Below are 16,204 nucleotides of genomic sequence, written 5' to 3'. Positions count from 1 at the left end.
GGGATGGAGGGGAATTTGGCAAGTAGACTTGGCAACAAGGGATGGAAGTTAATTTGGCTGCAGGGAATCAAGGTTTATTTATCTGCAGGGGGATAGGGGTTGATTTGGTTTCAGGGATTAGAAGTAAATTTGGAAGCAGTGGATGGAGATTGATTTGGTTTTAGGGGATGGAAATGAATTTGGCTGCAGTAGATGGAGGTAGACTTGGCTACACAGGATGGAGGTAGGTCTGACTACAAGGGATACATGCCGGATAAGTTATGTGAGGACATAGAGATGAGTGGAGTTATTTTGCTAACTGCTTAGGTGATAATCACTTTTGTATTTTTTCACAACCCTGATATAGCAAACACATGACTTTGTTTATAAACAAAGGTTAGCATTGGTGTTTCCCTGTTCCTGAAAATCTAACCTCAGGTTGCCAACTAATGAGAGGCATTTCTCAGCACAAGAATGGGTTCACATTTTTTTTAAAAGAGCTTGGATAACCCTTAGGAGCCATTTAAAGTCTATTGCACTCTTAAAAAACACATTGATCTTTCCTTTTCTATTGACTCCAATGCATTTGCCAAATGGCAAAATGCTAGCAAATTGTCCAGATTCCATCCAAAATGTTAGTAGCAACAATTCTTAATTTCACTCCTCCCTAGTGATGATAATGTATTGAGGGGGGAAAGCTGCTGGAGGTGCAAGGTCCAGGAACTACAAGCTCTTCCTCTTGAGATATAAATACAAAATATCATACCTCTTTGAATGTAGTTCACCTTTATTATCTTTGAAAAGGTTGCTCCTTCACTCCGGGTAAAATTACAGTTGTAATTAATAACAGAGAGGCAAGACTGTGTGATGCTGGGGGTCAGAGTGTATATACTGCAACTTCCATCACTTGTCTTGGTCCCTGCAATTCCTGTTGAGAATTATAAAATGTATATATAGACAAGTTATGTTTTCTTACACACTTTTCGTAAAAAGACTTCCAGAAGAAATCCATTCAAAATTAACTACAAAGAGATTGACAACAAAAATTGGTCAAAATATATATACAGTGCCTTGAAAAAGTATTCCTAAACCTTGAAATTTTCCACATTTTGTCATTTTACAACCAAACGTACATGTGTTTTATTGGGATTTTATGTGATAAACAATCACAAAGTGGCACATAATTGTGAAGTGGAAGGAAAATTATAAATGGTTTTCAAAAATTTTTACAAATAAATATCTGAAAAGTGTGGCATGCATTTGTATTCAGCCCCCTTTATGCTGATACCCTTAACTAAAATCTAGTGGATCCAATTGCCTTCAGAAGTCACCTAATTAGTAAATAGAGTCCACCTGTATGTGATTTGATCTCAGTATAAATACAGCTGCTCTGGGAAGACCTCAGAGGTTTGTTAGAGAACATTAGTGAACAAACAGCATCATGAAGGCCAAGGAACACACCAGACAGGTCAGTGATAAAGTTGTGGAGAAATTTGAAGCAGGGTTAGGTTATAAAAAAAAAATCCAAAGTTTTGAACATCTCACAGAGCACTGTTCAATCCATCATCCAAATATGGAAAGAGTATTGCACAACTGCAAACATACCAATACATGGCCGTCCACCTAAACTGACAGGTCGGGCAAGGAGAGCATTATTCAGAGAAGCAGCCAAGAGGCCCATGGTAACTCTGGAGGAGCTGCAGAGATCCACAGCTCAGGTGGGAGAATTTGTCCAAAGGACAACTATTAGTCGTGCACAGCACAAATCTGGCCTTTATGGAAGACAGACAAGAAGAAAGTCATTGTTGAAGGAAAGCCAAAAGAAGTCCCTTTTGCAGTTTGCGAGAAGCCATGTGGGGGACACAGCAAACATGTGGAAGAAAGTGCTCTGGTCATTGAACTTTTGGTCTAAAAGCAAAACGCTATATGTGGTGGAAAACTAACACTGCACACAGGGGCGGACTGACAACTCATGGGGCCCCCAGGCAATAGGGCATCATGGGGCCCCTGTGTCCTTGCCCATACTCAAAAAAGCCTATAAAAAAGGTACCAGGGGCATCTCATGGGGCCCCCTACTGACCCCGGGCCCTCGGGCAGTGCCCGAGTTTCCAAATGGTCAGTCCGACCCTGACTGCACATCACCCTGAACTCACCATCCCCATCGTGAAACATGGTGGTAGCAGCATCATATTGTGGGGATGCTTTTCTTCAGCAGGGACAGGGAAGCTGGTCAGAGTTGATGGGAAGATGGATGCAGCCAAATACAGGGTAATCTTAGAAGAAAACCTGTTAGAGTCTGCAGAAGACTTGAAACTGGGGCAGAGGTTCACCTCCCAGCAGGACAACGATCCTAAACATACAGCCAGAGCTACAATGGAATGGTTTAGATCAAAGCATATTTATGTGTTAGGATGGCCCAGTCAAAGTCCAGACCTAAATCCTATTGAGAATCTGTGGCAAGACTTTATTTTGCAAAGAAAAATGGGCACAAATTTTACTTTCTAGATGTGCAAAGCTGGTAGAGAAATACCCAAAAAAGCTTGCAGCTGTAATTGCAGGGAAAGATGGTTCTACAAAGTATTGACTAAGGGGGCTGAATACAAATGCACGCCACACTTTTCAGATATTTATTTGTAAACAATTTTGAATACCATTTCTCATTTTTCTTCCACTTCACAATTATGTGCCACTTTGTGTTGGTCTATCACATAAAATCCCAATAAAATACATTTACATTTTTGGTTGTAACATGACAAAATCTGGAAAATTTCAAGGGGTATGAATACTTTTTCAAGGTACTGTATATACACTATATTTGCCAAAAGTATTGTGACACCCCTGCAAATCATTGGATTTAGGCGTTCCAATCACCTCCATGGCCACAGGTGTATAAAATCAAGCACCTAGGCATGCAGACTGCTTCTAAAAACATTTGTGAAAGAATGGGTCGCTATCATGAGCTGAATGAATTCAATTGGTACCGTGATAGGTTGCCACCTGTGCAATAAGTCCATCCGTGACATTTCCTTGCTAATAAATATTCATCGGTCAACTGTTAGTGGTATTATAAGAAAGTCGAAGCAACTGGGAACAACAGCAACTCAGCCACAAAGTGGTAGGCCACGTAAAATTACAGAGTGGGGTCAGCGCATGCAGAAGCACACAGTGCGCAGAAGTCGCCAATTGTCTGCAGAGTCAATAGCTAAAGACCTCCAAACTTTGTGTAGCCTTCAGATTAGCACAACAACAGTGCATAGAGAGCTTCATGGAATGGGGTTCCATGGCCAAGCAGCTGCATCCAAGCCTTACATCACCAAGTGCAATGCAAATTGTCGGATGCAGTGGTATAAAGCACGCCACCACTAGACTCTAGAGCAGTGCAGACATGTTCTCTGGAGTGACCAATCATGCTTCTCTTTCTGACAATCCGATGGACATGTCTGGGTTTGGCGGTTGCCAGGAGAACGGTACTTGCCTGACTGCATTGTGCCAAGTGTAAAGTTTGGTGGAGGGGGATTATGGTGTGGGCTTGTATTTCAGGGGTTGGGCTTGGCCCCCTTAGTTCCAGTGAAGGAAACTCTTAAGGTGTCAGCATACCAATACATTTTGGACAATTTCATGCTCTCAACTTTGTCGGAACAGTTTGGGGATGGCCCCTTCCTGTTCCAACATCACTGCGCACCAGTGCACAAAACAAGGTCCATAAAGACATGGATGAGCAAGTTTGGGGTGGAAGAACTTGACTGGCCTGAGTCCTGACCTCAACCTGTGCAAAACACCTTTGGGATTAATTAGAGTGGAGACTGTGAGCCAGGCCTTCTCGTCCGACATCAATGCCTGACCTCACAAATGCGGTTCTGGAAGAATGGTCAAGCCTTCCCATAGACACACTCCTAAACCTTGTGGACTGCCTTCCCAGAAGAGTTGAAGCTGTTATAGCTGCAAAGGGTGGACCAACTCAATATTGAACCCTACGGACTAAGACTGGGATGCCATTAAAGTTTATGTGTGTGTAAAGGCAGGCATTCCAATATTTTTGGCACTATAGTGTGGTATATATATATATATATATATATCTATATATACACACACATACATACACTGTGTGCGCAATTATTAGGCAAGTGAGTTTTTTTGCCAAATCAACATTTTTATGCATATTGTCCGACTCCAAGTTGTATAAACTTGAATGCTTAATTGATTTATGCATATCAGGTGATATGCATTTGTGTAATGAGGGAGGATGTGGCTTAAGGAGACCAACACCCTATGTCAAGGTGTGCAAAATTATTAAGCAGCTTCTTTTCCTCAGGCAAAATTGGCCCATTTCTTGGCCCAGAAAGAAATGTAAATGACTCTGAAAAGTCAAAATATGTAAAAAGTATTTCAGAGGGATGCAGCATTCTTGAAACTGCTAAGATATTGGGGTGTGGTCACAGAACCATCAACCGTTTTGTTGCAAATAGTCAACAGGTTTGCAAGAAACATGTTGAGGAAAAAAAGACACAAATTAATTGCCAAAGATTTGAAAAGAATCAAACTTGAAGCTTCCAGGAACCCATTATCCTCCAGTGCTGTCATATTTCAGAACTGAAACCTACTTGTACTGTCCAGAAGTACATGGTGTTCAGTGCTCAGAGATATGGCCAAGGTAGGGAAGCCTGAAACCCGACCACCACTGAACAAGACACATAAGATAAAACGTCAAGACTGGGCCAAGAAATATCTGAAGACAGATTTTTCAAAGGTTTTATGGACTGATGAGATAAGAGTGACTCTTGATGGACCAGATAGATGAGCCTGTGGCTGGATCAGTAGCGGACACAGAGCTCCACTTTGACTCAGATGCCAGCAAGTGGATTTAGAGTTCTGGTATGGCCTGGTATTATTACAGTAACTAATTAATTATTTAATTATAATTTATTTGGATTCGTTGAAATTCATTGCTATTGTAATTCAGAGGTTCATATACAACTGATTACCTAAATGTTCATCCAAACTTTTATTTGTAATTATAAAAATCACACATGCCTAAACTGTAGCATATCAAGCCTCTAGCACTCTACACCAGTGACAGAACATGAAGCTCAAGAAGGAAGCCTCACAGCCCCCACTGGAAAATGTACGACAGTAAAAATGGAAAATACAGATGCAAACAGCCTATAGAAGGTGGGTGGAGCTGGGAACTCAATGGGAAGACGTCCATGGGATTCCCAGTGATAAAAGACACCAGTGCATATATCAACCTTATGGTATTCAAAAGTAGGACATTAGTTAAAGATGGACCTGTTTAAATGGGCATTTCTTGTGATAACACTTTATAGGGCTCAGTTCACTCAGCAACTGTTATGTTCAAATATATGAACTGAAAAATACGCTCATGAGAATAATGACCTTTATGACAATGAACAACTTAGTGAATAAAGCCCTATATAGTAACAAGGGGACTTGATCTTAGACAGTGTGCTTGAAATCAATGGTGAGAACCTAGTCTTGCTATTTACACTGCCCAACCGACTACAGGCTTACCATTGCTACACTAAGGTGCCCGGGCAGAACTGGTTCATCCGGATTGCTGCACTGAGATACCAGATTTCTCCAGCAACTGGCAATGCAGATGAAACCTATAATTGCAACAACCTATTTCAGTAAACCTCAAAACCCACTGAAGGGTTAACAAGATGCCCTATGATCACACAGAATTCACAGGCAAATTGGAATTTCTGTTTTACTTGGAAATCCTTAATATCACAATAATATAATCATTTAATAATAATATCATTTTGAGTTTATTAGCCCATTAAAAATTAAAATGATGAAGGGACCTTACCTGAAGAGTCACTCAGAGTCCATGTCACATTAAATTTACCGATGTCATCACTACAGCATGTCAGGCTAAATGCAGGGTCATCACAGTATGTGTCCTTTTCAGAGATTTCATTCAAAGAATAAATCTGTAATGTCTTAATTGTGTTGATGGTTGTGGTTAGATTTAGTGGTGTTCCACCAGTCGTGAGAGAGCAGGTATAACTACCTATGGAAAGGGGAAATTCCAAAAAGTTTATATGTATCAGGAAACAGAAGATATTACCTAAGTGCTGAGTACATCTATGATTAGTCAAGAGGGACATGAGGAATCCATTTGTAATCCACTAATTTATTTACATCAAGACAAGCAGTGGGCAGACAAATCCATGGACCTGTTCACCTGAATCTGGATCAGGATAGGTTTTACTATTGTACCCTTAGACAGAGCCACCCTCCTCTTAAAGTAGAATTCAACTCTCTCAATCAAAAATCATTTTCAATCCTTATGCTTCTAGCATTAGTAAATAGATAGTAATGTATATTATATTTACTTGTTTTAAACATTTGTTTTACATTTCTTTAGCTGCTTTCTGGTCTAGACCAAAATTATGTCATACATCCCAGGAATCATTATTGGCCTTTTTTTCTTTCATCTGAAAAAGGGGAGGAGGGGCTTTCTCAGCTAAGCACACCCTCCTGCCTGCAGCCTGAGCTAAGGCCAAATTGATTCCAGGATGCAAATGCTACATTAACCAATTCAATACCGGGCAATTTTACACCTTCCTGCCCAGGCCATTTTTCAGGTTTCAGCGCTCTCACACTTTGAATAACAATTGCGCGGTCATACAACATTGTACCCAAACTAAAATTTTATCATTTTCTTCACACAACTAGAGCTTTCTTTTGGTGGTATTTAATCACCACTGGGGTTTTTATTTTTTGCTAAATAAATTTGCTTTTTTTACATAAAAAGACCGAAAATTTTGAATAAAAAAACAAGTTTTTCTTTGTTTCTGTTATGAAAGTTTGCAAATAAATAATTGTTCTTCATAAATTTAGGCCGAGATGTATTCTACTACATGTCTTTGGTGAAAATAACTCAAATTAGGATGTATTTTTTAGTTTGTAGGAAAGTTATAGAGTTCACAAACTATGTTATAGATCTGAATATTGATCAATCCTGAAGTACTGACAGCCAATCAAATTTCTTGAGGTCCAAGAATGTAAGAATAGTACAGATATCCCCCAAATGACCCCTTTTTGCAAAGTAGACAGTCCGACGTACTTCATAAGAGGCATGGCGAGTTTTTTGAAGTTGTATTTCTTTTGTCATAATTTTTCGGAAAATGAAAAAATAAAAAAAATTATTTTCTCTATTTTTTTTTTTACATACTGTCACCAGTGCAGTACAGCGTCATCATATAACTGGCATGGCGGTGATCAGGGACACTGACTGGTGACAGTGTGAAAAAAAAAAAATATATATATATATATATATATATTTTTTTTTTTATTATTTTAAATTGTTTCTTACATTTTTTTTCTTTTTTTTAAGATTTTTTTTTTCATATTTCACTATGTCCAAAGTAGTACAATGTTACCATAGTACCATTGTACTACTTTTGGGAAGTGATCAGATTTTTTTTTTTTTACACAATTTGCTTATAGCAAATGAGCTTGTTTTTTTAAGTTTTATTAGAGGAATTGAACTTGAATAGGGTAAGGGGTATATGGGATGCCCATACACCCCTTGAAACCGAGGACAACTTCCTGGAACTATGCACAAGTTTTTACAGCAAAACAGTCTCTTGGAGAGCTAGCCAGTGTCTCCAGTTGTACCACCCAGACCCCAGATGAATCATCCTCTCATCCAGCTATCTGAAGGAAATCCCTGAGCAGGGGATCTAGTGCCTGCCACATTAAAGTAAGGCAGTCCCAGGTAGTTGCTAATCTGTTTTCCCATCAGAGTGCTCTTTCCCCTATCTGGCCCAGGGGGTGCAGGTCTACTCACTTAGTTCTTCTCTTGTGTTGCCGGTGGGTTGGTGGATGCTACCAAGCCTTCTAGCTGGTCTGCTCCTTCCCTGTTTCACTGGTGGTCCTCTAAGGGGGCCGCTGAAGTCCCAAGCTTTCCTCCTTATAAGCTCCTCTTGCCTTCTCCCATCTTGACCCCCTCCCAGGCTCCCACTCTCCAGCTTCACATCTTCTTCTTCCACCCGAACTTTCCTCTAACTCTCCTGCTGCTGAGCAGGCTCAGTTACTTTTAAAGGCCTGTTGAGGATTGGCCAGTATCCTCTGAGTGCAGAACAGCCACTCCTCACATCCACCCACTGCTTCTAGATCTTTCTCCAAAGTCCTAGAGCATGGGAAAATTCCAGAGAGCTGGTCTGCAGAGCCTCTCAGCTCTAACCTAAATTTGACCCACCTGACTATCACACCCAAGCTGCTACTCAGCCTCTTACAATTGAAGCTAGAGCTCCCCCTAGCTACCTAGGAAGATGCTACATAATGCTCCTGTAAGGGTGAGTAGTACAGCACACAATATCACCTAATACAATAAAGTATGCTGCAAGTCAGTTCTACTCACTGCAAAACAACATTGCATTTACACAGATTAAGTGTGCACTGGGGGCATTCTTGGCAGTAAAAGAGCTTTAAAACAAGCCATCAATGACCCCTGTAGTTGCATGTACTGTGGAGTAATTAATCCTCAGAGATTACAACAAATACTCTGAAGTTAGGTTTTTAGTCAGCTTCTAAAAGCTTTAGAATACATCCCAATTTGAAATGGGATTAAGGGCCTATTCACATCAGAGGCAGTGGAATGCAGTGGGATGCATTTTTGATTACACTCCAACTGAAGTCAGTCACACTGACAGTCCAAAATCCAGTTTATCCTATGGGCATAGTTAACACTATTTCAGTGCAATGCATTGAAAAAACGTACAGCAGGCTGCATTCTTCTGCACTGCAGATGTAAAGAATCGCTCACAAGTGCATGTAAATGCATGAAAATGCATTGCAATGTAGTGCACATTAAAGCCCAAAGAAGACAAAAGTGATCTAAAAAAACTGCAAGGTCTGGCAAAATGCACCGCAAATGTCAACTTACAGTTTCTGGTATCACACAAGCCCCTCTGCTCCAGGTAAGCTGGCAACTGCAGCTTGGAAGAGGCGCCAGCCCAATATGCTCCTGCACACACAAAGAAAGTCCGGACTGCTGAACTGCCTTGGTCTTAATATAATTGCTTTATTATTTCAAAAAATCCATAATACCAGGAATGATATGCAAAAGCACACTGGGGGAGGGAAAGATTAACGCATTTCACATTTTCTGTGATTTGTCAAAGATTAAGGTTTTGACAAAGCACAGCAAGTGTGAAATGCGTTAACATTTTTCTCCCTCCCCCCATTGTGCTTTTGCACATCAGTGCTGGTTTTATGGTTTTATTTCTAATTAACAAATCAATTACATTAAGACCAAGGTAGTGCAGCCCACTGGACTTTCTTTGTGCGCACGTTTTCTGGTGTGAACTTACTGTTCCTGGCCAAACTCTCATATTTCTTGGATTTATTTTCTTTTACTCATGGAGGCTCAGTATGACACATGGGCATTACCTAGGGCAGTCTGCATGCAAATGGAGTCCGCCTAGGTAAGCCTACTTCTCCAGACTGACATTTACTCATCAAGGCAATGTAATATTTGCATAACTCCTCCCAAGGGCTAGTCCACTGGTTGCATCAGGGCTTACGGCTCTTGAGAGTGGTACTAAGGCAGGGTGCGGTGATGTTTTCATACAGCTATGTACAGCACCTTCCTAGGCTCTCCCACCAACCATGGTGTGTCTGCATAAGAAAGCACAGAGACCCATTGATGACATCACTGGGTCTAAAATAAGTTATGTAAGAAAACTGAGAGGTTTTATTTAAAAATCTCATTACCATGTTGATCAGGGTGAGGAAGAGAGGAACCAAGGAAACTTTAAATGGCTTCTAAGAATGCTTTGACACTGCCCCCTGTGGTTTGGCCACAGTGCGGGTGCAGTGCAGTGTATCTTTGGCTTTTGTGTAGGTCACCTGTGCTTTAGAGTTCTATTAGGTCTGGCGTTTTTGGTGCATTTTTTGAAAGCACACCAAAAATCCTGCATCTTTGGTGCTCTTTCAGAACATGCACAAAAAACACCTGATCTAAAAGAAGTCTATGAGAAAGTGGGGGTAACCCGCACAAAAAATGCAGGTACACCGCACTGCAGCTTATCTGCAGCTTAACCACAGCATGGTAATGTGAATGCACCCTGAGGATTACAGAAGCCTCTTTCAACTATCTTGCACCTGTTCTTGTGCCCATAAACGGCCCATCATTAGCCAAAATATTCTATATTTTTGTTATATAAAATAAAACAGTGGAAAGAAACGTAAAATTAAACCTTTAATGTGACAGTGCACAATTTATGATCAAATACATTAAGCAGCCTAATGAGTTTTTTTTTAATTTTCATTTATGTTTTATTAAGTTTTTCATTACATTACAAAAACACAACCATTTATCATTTACATCTAAAGTATAAATAATTCTCCTAAATTTCCCATCCCAATCTCTCCTCATTCCCCCCTCCCCACTCTCCACACAACCCACCCCAGTCCATATCTCTCCCACAATCCAGTTCATGTCTATACCCTTTCTCCTCAACTCTCTCTTCCTACTCTTCTTTTTCTTATTATTCTTTCTTTCCCTCTACCCTTTCTTTTCCCTTTTCCTATTTCTACTTCGGTCATACGAGATATTCTCTTTAAATCTCCTACTACGGATCAGATCACTGGTCCTCCTACTACTTCCATATATTTTCCAGATGTCTTGAAGTCACACCATCTTCCCCATTCCTTTCTAAATTTTCCTATTTTACCTTCGTCTATATGGTATAACTCCTCCATCTTGTTGATATAATAAATCCTCTCTAACCAGTCCCTCATTGTTGGAGGCTCCTGTACATGCCAAAATTTGGGAATAAGCCATTTAGCTGCGCTAATTATATGGTATAATACACTATTTTCATACTGCTTCACTGGTACATCTGACCTATAGAATAAACACACCCACGGATCCTTCTGTATGGTTGTCTCCAATATCCCTTGTATAAGTTGAATAATCTCTTGTCAATACCCCTGTATTTTTGGACAATCCGACCATATATGATCCATTGTTCCCTTAGCTCCACATCCCCTCCAACAGAGCGGTGAGACTTCTACTCGTTGTCTATGTGCAACACTCGGTATCAAATACCATCTCGCTAAACATATATAATTCATTTCAACTGCGTTCATATTGGTCACCCCATGTGTTAATCTAAATGCTTTATTCTTCTGTGATTCATTAATTTTTGTTCCCAGTTCCCTTTCCCATTTCTCTAAGAACAACGGAGGACCTGCCCCCCTCAATTCAGTAAGAATCTTATATATCTCAGAAGTGACATGTTATATAGACATACTGTACTACAGCCCGTCATCTTTTCGAACGGGAGCATTTCCTCCGCGATCCTCAGGGGTTGGGGCAAATTTTGAAACAAAATGTCTTAATTGGTAATATCTCAATTCATCTATTTGGGAACAAGCCATTTAGCTGCGCTAATTATATGGTATAATACACTATTTTCATACTGCTTCACTGGTACATCTGACCTATAGAATAAACACACCCACAGATCCTTCTGTATGGTTGTCTCCAATATCCCTTGTATAAGTTGAATAATCTCTTGTCAATACCCCTGTATTTTTGGACAATCCGACCATATATGATCCATTGTTCCCTTAGCTCCACATCCCCTCCAACAGAGCGGTGAGACTTCTACTCGTTGTCTATGTGCAACACTCGGTATCAAATACCATCTCGCTAAACATTTATAATTCATTTCAACTGCGTTCATATTGGTCACCCCATGTGTTAATTTAAATGTTTTATTCTTCTGTGATTCATTAATTTTTGTTCCCAGTTCCCTTTCCCATTTCTCTAAGAACAACGGAGGACCTGCCCCCCTCAATTCAGTAAGAATCTTATATATCTCAGAAGTGACATGTTATATAGACATACTGTACTACAGCCCGTCATCTTTTTGAACGGGAGCATGTCCTCCGCCATCCTCAGTGGTTGGGGCAAATTTTGAAACAAAATGTCTTAATTGGTAATATCTCAATTCATCTAATGCTACAAATATCTCTTTTTTACTTTTTAAATCTTGAAAAGTGCACAATTTCCCCTTCACTGCTATATCCCCCAACCGTGCATCTACATCCTTAAACCATTTCCCCAAAATATTTTCCTTCTCCGGTGGGAAAAAATCAGTACCCACCAGGGGAATCAACAGTGAGTTATACTTCCAATCCATTTGTTTGTGTAATCCATCCCATACTCTTAACACCTCCTGTGTAAGTGTACTACTAGTCTCCTCCATATTACTAAACTTTTGTGGTATCCAAATAACCCTCTAATCATTGAATCAGTCCTCTTGTGGCAAAATCAATTTAACTGACTTTTTTGCTTTGTCTGAGGACCTTCATTTAAATTAATATATCTACTTTCTAACCTTTACTTTTGTCGTGACATTGTTGGGTAGGTGCAGTAAACACACAGAGGCTCGGAGTGCAGTAACTAATGTATTGAAGAACTTGCAAACAGTAAAACAACCCATTGAGGGAGCTCACTTGGCTGAGAATTTACAATCAATGCAGAGCAGAGGAGAGTCAGCAGTAGTAGGTCCGAACTGAAGACAGCACTTGCCAAAGAGGTTGGAATGCAGCCTGGCCAGTCCAACCCAAAAAGGAGCATGCTGAAGTGCAGACATAGGCCCTGAGTGGTCCCTGTTTCTCCAAAACCTTTCCCTACCACTAGTGCTGTCCGTGAGAGACAGGTAAGCTCTCACTACAGTAGCCACTCCGTGCCCAAACCAGGGACCTGAAAAGTCTCTGCATGACCCAAGATGGCCACCATGTCACCTAGATGCAGTATAACCAACTGGAATATTGCTCCAGGGAACTGAGGGAACCATAGAGAAACCAAGTTTTTATAGTCTTTTCCTCCAGATTCAGTACTGCTCTGGACGAGCGCCACCTACAATGTTGAAAATAGACTGCAGCTCTCTATACTAGTTCTCTTTGACATAAAGTTCCAAAATCTTTCACCATTGCTGTTTTTCCTTATCAGTTGATGGAGAATGCGGGTCTCAACTTTTCAATTCATTTTGTTGATCCCAGGGGTACAAAAAAAACAGAAAACATTGCTCGCTCACAGTCTAATGTCACTGATGTGTTTTAAAGCCGTAGTGACTCTTGACTCACCTTTATCAGTATCAATAACATTTCTTATCATCAGTGTATATTGCACCATTTTGCCTTTCTGAGAGGAGGAGGTGCTGTATTTTTGATTGTCTGAAATTGGCGTTTTCGAGTTCAAATACCAGAAAATGTTGCCAGACGCACTGAACGTACAATAAATTGTTACTGTGTCTCCTTGGAAAATGATGTCTGGAGAAATTGTTATATTTGACTTTACTATAAGAAAAAAGAAAGCTATGATTAAAGCAAATGTAAACTTAATCACAAAAATGTCATAAGCATTAACATGGTAATACAATTTCATAAATTTTGTTCAATTTTATTAAATCTCTAGTTTTACTAAAATAATATTAGGTAACCCTGTCATGCTGGCCCCTCTGGAATTTCCCCCTGTTCTAGGGCTTTGGAGGAAGCACTTGAGGCAATGGGTGGAATAGAGGAGTGGCTGGCTTGCATTCTTGAGGGGTCCAATCCCCAACAGAAGACTTAGCAAGGGGTTGGACACCCTTAGAAGTGTGGAAGATGTAAGGCTGAAGGCTGGAGGCTGTGCATGCTGAGGCGCACAGTGTGCAGAAGTCGCTGTCTACAGAGTCAACAGCTAAAGACCTCCAAACTTTGTGTGACCTTCAGATTAGCACAACAACAGTGCATACAGAATGGAATGGGTTTCCATGGCCGTGCAGCTGCATCCAAGTGTACACAAGTGTAAGGTAGGAGGCTGCTACTTATACTGTGTGTGTGGGGGGCAGAGGAAACTAAAGTGGGGGTGTGTGTGAGGGAGACAAATGACACTTCTTGGGGGGGAGGGGGGGCGCTTGGGCACTGCTATAAGGGAGGAAGAGGATACAAAGATGGTGCGAAAGAGATAGATGACACTAGTTGGGGGGGCACAGGACACTGCTATGGGGGGCAGAGGACATTACAGGGGATGATGTGAAGGGGGGCAGAGGGCAAAGAACACTGCGATGGGAGGACATGACACTACAGTGGGGGGGGATGTGATGTGAAGGGAACAGAGGGGACAAGGACGCTACAGTTGGAGGGGTGATGCAGAGAGGGCAGAGGACACTGCTTTGGGGGGGGGGGCACTGCTATGGGGGAGGGGCAGGCAGAGGAGACTACGGTGGGAGGGTGATGGGAAGGGGGGCAGAGACACTGCTTTAGGGGGAATGGGTCACTGCTATGGAGGGTAGAGGACACTTCAGGGGTGATGTGAAGGGGCACAGGACACTGCTTTGGGGAGCCACATAACACCATTATGGGAGGGGCACAGGATACTGTTTTGGGGGGCAGAGGACACTGCTATGTGGGGCAGAAGACACTACAGTGGGAGAGGGGGATGATGTGAAGGGGCAGAAGACACTGCTATGAGGTGGGGGAGCAGAGGACACTACAGTGGGGGGGCTGTTAAGTGAATGGACACTGGTATGCGGAGGAAGAAGAGGGGGTCAGAGGGGCAGAAGACACTACTGTGGGGGATGATGTAAAGGGGAGAAGAGGACACTATTGTGGGTGGGGGGCACAGGATACTACGCTGTGTTCTTTTGGGGGGGCTTGATAGTTACAGTATTTATTATTTATTTTTTAAAGGGCACCCCCCCCCCCCCTACATGGGAATCTTTGTTTCGCTTTATGTTGTCCAGGTAGATCTCAGCCTATGAAAGGCTGCCAAATCCCTGACCTATAGTGTTCTGGAATCACACAACAGATCCACCGATATACCTGTAATTTTCTGGAATTGCACAGCGGAGTTGCTGGTCTGTCCCCACAGAGACACAGGGATACCAATCGGGTCATGGAATCATCCTGAGTGTGCAAAAGACCCAAGCAAACCATCCAGGGTCAGTGCATCAGTGAATTTTATTTGTTGGGCGAGATATACAATATAATCTTTGTTTTTGCTGAAATATATAATTACGTTAAAACATAAAAATTGCTGCGCTGCCTCTACTAAAAAATATTTACATAAATAAACACCCTACTACATAAAGGATCCCTACAATTGTGCATATACTACAATGCCCTGTGGGCTGACACTTATATCCCTCCTCCCCAGTGACTAAATCATGAATAAACCAATAAGTAAATGTATGTTTATTCATGATTTAGTCACTGGGGAGGAGGGATATAATTGTCAGCCCACAGGGCATTGTAGTATATGCACAATTGTAGGGATCCTTTATGTAGTAGGGTGTGTAGTTATTTATTTAAAGAATATTTTAGTAGAGGCAGCGCAGCAATTTTTATGTTTGCACTTACACATTTACCGGTACACATTTGGGGTTTTGCTAGCAGCAGCCAGTCTAATTGATTAGTCCTCTGTGCAGGCTACACTCACATATAATTTACTAATGAAGACAAATTACTCCCTAATAAATGCATACCTACACATCAGTCAAGTACACACTAAACCAATACAGTTCTCATACAAGGAAACAGGAAAGATATTGACAACGTGCAGCATGTATAGACCAATAACAACATGGTAGTGGAAATCCCCACCAGGCATTTTACAAATAGAGGCTTCAAGTTCTTTTAATTCCTAAATGTTATACAACCAGTTATTGTGTTCTCTTCCTCATTTTCTGTTTACAGAAGCTGCAAGTTGACTTTGGGATTACATTCCTTCACAGTTCATAGAGGTATGATATGTCAACAAAAAAATGATCAGAAAAGAAAGGGGTTAATCATTTTACAGTGTATGTTAATCCTGACAATGCTCTACTCTTATTTGCACTATTTTGGTCTGTTAAATAAAATATTGGAATCATTTTGTTATATTGATTTAATAAGCACAAATAATATCTGCTGATCCTGCAATATATCTAGTGAGCTGATAACTTCCTGCAGGACAGAGGTCTCCAAACTGCAGCATGTGGGCTAGATGTGGCCCTTTGCTTGCCTTTATCCAACCCATGGGTTCCTATCGCTGATACCAGCCACTGTTCCTTCCACTGACACCAACGATGGGGCATTATTCCTCCCAGAGATACCAACAATGGGGCATAATTCTTGCCACTGATATCAATGATGGAACACTAATATATACCATGTGCTATATATAATGTGCTTCACTTCACTTAAAATTGTGCAT

The 16,204-nt window shown here is 41.1% G+C and overlaps 1 protein-coding gene across 1 annotated transcript in view; it reads right to left on the bottom strand.

The window, feature by feature from the left end:
- The window catches only part of LOC149455745 (adhesion G protein-coupled receptor F5-like), a 100,407-nt gene that overhangs the window by 69,349 nt on the left and 14,854 nt on the right, over nucleotides 1-16,204 (bottom strand). The window contains exons 4-6 of the mRNA XM_089685849.1: nucleotides 13,114-13,326; nucleotides 5,810-6,013; nucleotides 734-898 (exon numbers count right to left, since the gene is read on the bottom strand). Coding sequence (XP_089541975.1) covers nucleotides 734-898; nucleotides 5,810-6,013; nucleotides 13,114-13,326 — 582 coding nt within the window. The remainder of the gene's footprint in view (nucleotides 1-733; nucleotides 899-5,809; nucleotides 6,014-13,113; nucleotides 13,327-16,204) is intronic.

Source organism: Staurois parvus, unplaced genomic scaffold (genome assembly GCF_062004578.1).
Source record: "Staurois parvus isolate SC_StPar_1 unplaced genomic scaffold, SC_StPar_1.0 ptg000388l, whole genome shotgun sequence".
In the NCBI taxonomy this organism is placed as follows: domain Eukaryota; kingdom Metazoa; phylum Chordata; class Amphibia; order Anura; family Ranidae; genus Staurois; species Staurois parvus.
The sequence above is the reverse complement of the archived record's forward strand: the minus strand, read 5'-3'. Positions and strand labels throughout refer to the sequence as shown.